This window comes from Microtus ochrogaster, linkage group LG4, assembly GCF_000317375.1.
Source record: "Microtus ochrogaster isolate Prairie Vole_2 linkage group LG4, MicOch1.0, whole genome shotgun sequence".
Taxonomy (NCBI): domain Eukaryota; kingdom Metazoa; phylum Chordata; class Mammalia; order Rodentia; family Cricetidae; genus Microtus; species Microtus ochrogaster.
The window spans coordinates 36,640,330-36,648,291 of record NC_022030.1 but is presented as its reverse complement, the minus strand read 5'-3'; the positions used below and the strand labels follow the sequence as shown (position 1 = coordinate 36,648,291).

Below are 7,962 nucleotides of genomic sequence, written 5' to 3'. Positions count from 1 at the left end.
TCTCTCTCTCTCTCTCTCTCTCTCTCTCTCTCTCTCTCTCTCTCTCAGGAAGATCTTCTTTGCCAAAGCCCAGGCTTAGCCTAGAACTTCTGTTATAGCCTAAATTCATGACACTATTCCTGCTTCAGCTTCCTAAGCAATGTGATGGAGGCATAAGCCAACAGCCCCAACTCTCTTGTTTTGACAGATACACTGCAGCTAGCTTGCTAACTATTGGATTGGAAAAGTTGAATTAGTAATCTTAAGAAAAAGCTCAGGGGCTAGGTCTCTAGTTTGTGAGGAAAGCTCATCTGAGCTGGTTTCTCGGAAAGATTAAGTCTTGAAAGCTCCCTCAAATGAGAACTAAATGCCAAGGCATTTTGCAAACTACGTATCAATTCACAAGTGACCCAATATGTTCTTCTAGCAAATGAATAAAGAAGATACCTTTACAAACTGCTTCTTTGCCAGGTATTCTTTTTACTGAATAATGATGTATTTTAAAAGTATTTTCTGAAGCTTTTGCTAATTCCTAATTGCAGTGGTCTGCATGAGAATGCCACTCACAGAATCATATTTGCTTACTTAGTCCCCAGTTGGTGAACTGTTTGGGAAGCAGTGTCTGTGTTGGAGGGGGTGTGTCCCTGGGGGTGAGCTTTGAGGTCTCCAAAGCCTACAACAGGCCCAGCGTCTCTCTCCTGCAGGTCAGGATGTAGAACTCCTAGCTACTTCTCCAGGACCACCCCTGCCAGTTTGTCTGCCTCCACATGGCCCCCAAGGTCATTAGACGCGTTCCTTTGTAAGTGTGTGTTGGCCATGGTGTCTCTTCACAGCAGTAGGACACTGACTAAGACAACAGTGAACTTTAACTGTTTTTCTGTGCTACTATTTCCTATTCCAAATGTCAGCTTTGGGGGGCGGGGAGGATGTAAAGTGTTAGGCAGCGAACCTTAGGCCTCCCTCTCCTCCCACATCCTAGGAAAGTGAGCCACATGTCCCACACACCCCATTCCCAATATACAAATTCAAAAACCCTAAATCTTGTTTTTCCAAGGTGAAATTGAAAAGGAAATGACATTTGCAGACCAAGTCTAGGCAAACTGAGCTGGGAGTTCATCAGCTCACGCTCAAAGTGGCAGGTGATCTGAATCAAGACAAGCTAGATTGAGATCATAGTACAGGGTTTCTTCAGGAGAAAATCTCCATACTGTGCCATTCAAATAACTGTAACAGCTCGGCCATCCTGCTTTCCTTGCAAGTGATCTACTTGAATAGCAAGAAGCAAAGGTCTATGATAGTTACAGAAGAACTACAGGGCTTGGAGAGATCAGAGTGTGTGCAGGTCTGTCATGAGTTCAAATCCCAGTGCCTCCCACACACACCCTTCGGGCCTGCTGATCTCCACGGCACATGCGTATCATGTACACACACACACTGTTATTCTTTTAAAAAGAGTAACAGGTTACTTCAGTTAGACTTCTAAAGTGCTAGCTAGCAAGGCTAACAAATATTTGAATCCACCTAAATCTGTTAAGGCAGAACCGCAGCCAAGGACACAAATGACAGAAATTAAATCTGTGCTTCTGTAGGGTCAGCAGAGGTTCATGTATGGAAGTCATCCCAGTCCAGCACATAGTGGTTTTTCAAATGTTTGCTGAACTGAAAAGGACACTCGCGAAGATGACGATTTTTCTCCCCAAACACCTCTATGTTAACAAAGAAAGTGACCTTCACAGCGTGGAATGTAAATCTTTTTATTAAAACAGTTGTCTTTCCACAGTAGTAAGGCGTTGGCATGTACAATATAAAAATAATCACCAACCAGAATTATACTGAATTCCTCTCATCAACTGCAATACTAAGTGTCTTCAATACAATTTTTTCCGTATAAAAATACTGGGAAAAATTGATAAATAACAGGTAAGAGAAGGATATTTCTAGTAATCAGAGTTGGTGGGATGGAGCAAGCACTGTGAGGTGTTTGCACACACAGCCTCGGGACGTCTCCTGACAGTGCTGCAGGCCATACGGTTACAGAAAGAAAGCAGAAGAATCTGGGGAACACTTCCTGACTCCAGAGTTTGGGGACTGTCCTGCAAGTCAGTTTTCATCTCGCTTGGCTACCTGTGTCTCCCTGTGGATCCCAGACAAAATCACAAGGCTCTCTGATTCTCTTAAACAATACCGAGTGGTACCAACTACTCGGAAGCAGAACAAGGTAACCAAGTGCCTCCATGTGTGAGAGAAATCTCAAAGCATCCCCCAGGGTGATGATGCTCGGAGAAGCTGGGAGTTGAGCTGAAGCGGAGAGCTTTGACTCCAGAGCAAAAGGCTTAAGGGAGAAAGGGACAGTCAAAGCTGGAGGGTCTGCGAACGGCACGCTGGTGTGGACTGACCCCGGCAGAGATACTCGTTCTTCTGGGTTGAAAGTGTTACTCTCTGGAGTCATCTCTGTCAGCTTGCACATCTAACGGCATGAAGCACTCAATCGGGCAATTAACGTTCTGCCAAAATAGAAAGAAAGACACCTGTAGCAAATACTCAGAGAAACCAAAGTGTGGAGGGGAGATTGGTGTCAAAAGACTAACAATGTACTGAGCAATAGGTATCAGGGATTTAATAACATAACAAGGCATAGCTCTGTTCTAGGGTACAGAATAAGACCATGTATACGTGTGTCCATGTGGGTGTATGGAAGGGGCCAGAAGGCTTTTTGTTGTTTTGGTTTTAAATAATTTATTTAATTTTATGTTCATTGGTGTGAGGGTGTCAGATCCCCTGGAACTGGAGTTACAGACAGTTGTGAGCTGCCATGTGGGTGCTGGGAATTGAACCTGGATACGCTAAAAGAACAATCAGTGTTCTTAACCACTAAGCCATCTCTCCAGCCCCACGGGGCCAGAAGTTAACCTTTGGGTGAGAAGCAGATGGTGCCTACCTTTGATTTTTGAGACAGGATTTCATAAACTGGAAGCCCACTAATCAGCTAGGCTGGTGGACCCTAGGAACCCCCTCATTTCTGCCTCCTCAATGAAGGGATTACAAAAGATTGCAAGCACTTGGCACAGCCCAGCCCAGCCCAGCTTTTTTACATGAGTCCCGGGGATTGAACTTGCATCTTCAGCACTGAGTTATCTCCCCAGCCACAAAAGACTTCTTTCCAAATAAAACTCATTTGGTTCACTCAAAAGAAAAGCATCCATACACAGATCCCTACTGTGCACCTAACTGCACTCAGGGGAGGCACTGGGGTGTGGGTGTGCACTTACAGTGTTTGTTCTCTGATGGTATCTCTGAGTATACTGGTTGTAGCTGTGCCCGGTGGTGCCGTCGGGACCGGGCTCAGCCCCAGGCCTGCGGCAGTTGTCACAACGCCAGCCCTGAGAAAAGAGACATGAAGTTAAATGGGGTTTGTGATAACCTGAGGGCATCGTAATTTAGTGCTTGAGTTAAAGAATTCCAGCTCTTATGCACTGGTAACATAAGCAGTTAATCAAACAGGAAGGAAGCTTCAATGTTGCCTGCCTTCATTTATAACCCTGTAATATATATCTTGGCTTATTCCCATATCTTACACTTAGATATCTGTCTACATATGCTTTTCTCTCTTCTGAAATATCCGATTCTTTTCCAATGCAAGCTCTACTCATCTCCCTCCCATGGTCCTCCCCAGCTGGCTTTCTGCTCTAGGTGGAGGATCTCCTAGCCCTCTATGGCCCCTATGACTTGGGAGCATATGGACAAATTCCATAGCTTTCCAGCGAAGGGAACAGACCCTGAGGAGAGGAACAGCTTGGAAGGAGCCAGAAAGGCCACGGCGGGCCTCAGGAAGAATTGGATAACTGGCCACTTTCTCTTTCTGGTCCCTTCTATAGCCTCCCTAGCCAGTGGCATTGCAGCTTCAGCCTTGTCCAGAGATAGAATGGGATACGGGAAGATACCACAATGGGCCTCTGCTTCTTCCTGAGTTTTGCTGGAAATAGATTTACTTTCTCATTGTTCTTAAGCTGGGAGGAGGGAAAACTGGAACTGAGGGCTGAAGGTGTCAGCATTAGCAGGGAAGAAGATACTAAGGAAGGCATGAAGAGACATTCAGACTCCTCTATGGCATGAGGAGCCCTTGGTAGCCATCTTTTGCCTAACTCGAATGAGACTTTATTTTTTAATTCAAAAAAATTAGGAAATAAGGCCAGATGTAATTAATGGTGGTGCACACCTTTAATCCCAGCGCTCAGGAAGCAGAGGCAGGCAGACTGAGTTGAGGTCAGCCTGGTCTACATAATAAGTTCCAGGATAGCCAGAGCTACATAACAGAGAGACCCTGCCTCAAAAATAAATAAACAAAAAAATACTACAATCACTTTCTTATACAATCTTTTAAATATTTTTTAACATATCTCTCCACTTAAAAGCCTATTTCCCAGAAGACCTGCTTGCAGAATTGATAAAGATGCTTTGGTTTAAAACTATTAACAGTCCCTATCATTGTGTGTCACTCAGAAACTTAGAGACAGGACTTATTCAAATGAGGGTTTCAGGTTCATAAGGAATAATGAAGCAATGAAGGGAGAGAACAATTACTTCCCAGCCAAGTCACTCAGACCATGACAACTGAGTTTTATGATCTGCTTCTATAAATGTGTTTGGAGAGAGAGAGAGAGAGAGAGAGAGAGAGAGAGAGAGAGAGAATTCAACGGACAGAACAAGACTGTCCATCCCATGGGCTGTCCTGGAATTTAAGGAGGTTGCTGGGACACTGGGTCCTTTCTGCTACCAGATCCATTTTCCTTTCCTTTTTGGGGGGTAGAAGAGTTCAAGACAGTGTTTTTCTGTGTAGCCGTGGCTGTCCTAGATCTTACTCTGTAGACCAGGCTGGCCTCAAATTCACAGAGATCCGCCTGCCTCTGCCTCCAAGTACTGGGATTAAAGGCCTGTGCCATCATGCCTGGCTCGATGTCTATTACTTTTAAGTTAAAAGTCATTTTGGAATTTCAGTTGTTAAAAGATAGAATATGAATTGATATATAGAAGGGCCCATATTAGAGATGGCTGAGGGTACTGGCTTAAGTAATGAACTTCCCAGTCCTCCATAACTCTCTTCCTCCTTAAATCTAATTTCTTAGCAAATACCAGGGGGAATGGGGAGGGGGGACACGGCCTTGACACTGCCTCCCTGGAGCCCACCGGGACCAGCCCTTCCTAGGCCAGTGGGTATGCTGGCTCACGTCTCTTGCCTTTCTCCCTCCCTATTTAACATTAGCGTCCTACACCCCAGGCGGCTTGTTTCTCTTTTCTATGAAGCCTTCTTGCTGACTCCAGCCCATCTAGAGCTGTATTAGTCAGGATTAGTGATTAGGCTGGCTTGGCAGCTATGCTAATTTGTCTCCAGGCACATCCTTAAGAGCCAGGGCCACTTCTTGTTCCCCCTTTGCTCATTATTGCTCAGTTCCATATTAATAAGATAAGGGATCTATTTTGAGATTGAGCAAAGGCACAAAAAAGTGGCATTTTCTTAGATCAAGGTATTATTAAAAAATACGAACAATACCGCCACAGAGATGCTATTCCACTAGCACAGAGCTGGAGGCTTAGTGCAACCATTGAGGTGAAGACAAACAGGGAGGGCAGCATGAGGTGTGTGACAAATTTAGTCATGGGTGGGGGTACTGATACTACTTTTGGGACCAAAGGGGAGGGATCTAGACATCTTCAGGATTCTTCCTAAGAAGCAAGGCACAGGATATTCCTGTTGCAGCTCCCTCTGAGCTTTATCTAAACACCACCAGTCTTACCCGCTGGCCCCCGAAACATGTGCAGGAGCAAATAGCTCCGAGATATTCTTTCTGCCACTGTTCTCCAACATGGTAGGTCTTCCCGTCATCATAACAGGTGGCTTCATCTGCACAGGGGCACAAATCAGAAACTGTTGTCAGACCAAGAACAGTCATGCAGATTCGAGTTGATGCACCTCCTACAGACTTGCACGAGCACAGGCCAAATCTCATCAACTTAGGTGCATCATGAAGAGAGGTTTCAAAGCCTCAGCATAGTAGGCCCATGGAAAGATGGAAGTCATGTTTTAAAAGCTGAGTCTTCTTAAAACACTTCACTGAAGTTGGTCAAAGTGCTCAGGTCTAGAAGGCATTTGAGTTCTTGGACATAGAGTGCAATCACGACTCACTTTTGGTGCATGCTACTGATTTCCCAAACACAAGATGGACAAACATACCATCTCCAGCCCACCCTGGACATGAGTCTTCTGGCTCAGTCAGGCAAGTGAGAGTACGCAAGGGTTTAGAAACCATTAGGATGACGTACGGGGGTCGCACTTGAATTCTCCCTTTCCGTTCCCAAGACACGTGCAGCTCATCCGCTGGCCATTTTCGCCCTGGCGATCCCACTTTTCTCCAATCTTGTAGTTCACGCCATTGTCATGGCACCATTCTGTAAGGTGGGGACATCACAGGCAAAGGGTTACTTTGTTTTACTCACGTGACAGGCAGAACACTGGGACATGGCGTGAATCCATAGAGCAGAAAGTCGAAGATCACATTCCCTATGATAAACCTTTCATCATAACTTAATATTTAATATTTCCTAAGCCAGTGTTAAGACAACACTATTATTTCAACAAAATCATTTCATAGGACTAATCAGTGATTCATTTGACTCTTTATAAACCTTACAATTATGGAAAACTAAAATGGAATTGGAGAATAAAAAAAATTTGCCTTTCACAAAGATCATAGTTTAAATAAACATTAGAGAGAAATTAGCTAGTATCTACCTGCTACCACTACTGCCTGACTCTTATAATTTATATTTATAATGAAGGCAATAAACGTAACAACAAACAAAATGGCGATTTTTTTTGTTATTTCATGAATAAGGTTTGTACGAATAGATGAGGTCTAAGACGTATCCCGGCACCACAAGCTGTGTTTCATGTCATGTAAAATGCTTTTAATCTCTAAGATTTACACTAAACAGGATACACTTAAGAGACTCACAAAATACAGTGTTTCTCCCACCTTATCCATAAATCAGCTTTCCTTAATTTAAGCAAAAGTATAACAACATTTCAGCAAAGAAAGGTAAAATTACTGGATGCCTTTGAATTTGCACCCAGGTACTGACTCATTGAAAGCATGCAAACTTCAGTAGAGTTCCATCTCAGAACTGCAAAACCACCTAGTCGATGCCAAGTACTGTCCCTCCTGGTTCCAGCATGGGTGTACAGCCCACTGTGCTCCATCCAGGTGCAAAAGTCTACACACACTGAAAACAATTCTCGGTTTTACACTTTCAGTCTGGATTTAGCTAGTTCATGAAAAGTGAAGGAAAATAGTTTCACAGAATTTAGAGATCTCTTAAATGTCAATCCATGGAATATGGTTTCTATAATCATCCAAGTACTGATTACCACATTAAAAAAAAACACCAGCTGCCAATAATAATTATACCTCCAAAAACAAAGAATAAACGAGTGATTATACACTCCGATACTAAATTTTTAGACACAGCAGGTAATTCTTAAGATCATTTCCACTAATAATTTGAAATAACCATGAACCTCTTTAAAAAGTCAAATATTTTCCAGCCAAAATTGACTTTGAAAGTTTTATTACATTTATTTATTTTCATGTGTACGTACGTGTATATGTGTATGTATGGAAATACATGTCCTATAGTTCATATATAGAGGTCAAAAGACAGCTTGTGGAAGCTGGCACCATGTGGGTTGCAAAGATGGAACTCAGGTCATCAGGCTGGTCTTTACCTATCTCACCAGTCCTGGACTTGACCCTTAAATGTTAAATATATTACCTGAATTATTTTCCCTTATACTATTAGTAATGTTTGGGATATCTGGGCTGTGGGATGTCTGTCTGTCTGTCTGTCTCTCTCTCTGTGTGTGTGTTTTGTGTGTGTTTATGTGTGTGTGTGTGTGTGTGTGTGTGTGTGTGTGTGTGAGAGAGAGAG

The 7,962-nt window shown here is 43.4% G+C and overlaps 1 protein-coding gene across 13 annotated transcripts in view; it reads right to left on the bottom strand.

Annotated features, from left to right (window-relative positions):
* Nucleotides 1–1,717: 1,717 nt before the first annotated feature.
* Nucleotides 1,718–7,962, bottom strand: part of Fn1 (fibronectin 1) — a 65,332-nt gene continuing 59,087 nt past the window's right edge. For all 13 annotated transcript variants that reach the window (XM_013351648.1, XM_005361405.3, XM_013351646.2 and 10 more), the window contains 4 exons: nucleotides 6,298–6,423; nucleotides 5,772–5,878; nucleotides 3,249–3,359; nucleotides 1,718–2,483 (listed from right to left, as the gene is read on the bottom strand). In XM_013351648.1, coding sequence (XP_013207102.1) covers nucleotides 2,412–2,483; nucleotides 3,249–3,359; nucleotides 5,772–5,878; nucleotides 6,298–6,423 — 416 coding nt within the window. In that variant the 3' untranslated portion in view covers nucleotides 1,718–2,411. The remainder of the gene's footprint in view (nucleotides 2,484–3,248; nucleotides 3,360–5,771; nucleotides 5,879–6,297; nucleotides 6,424–7,962) is intronic.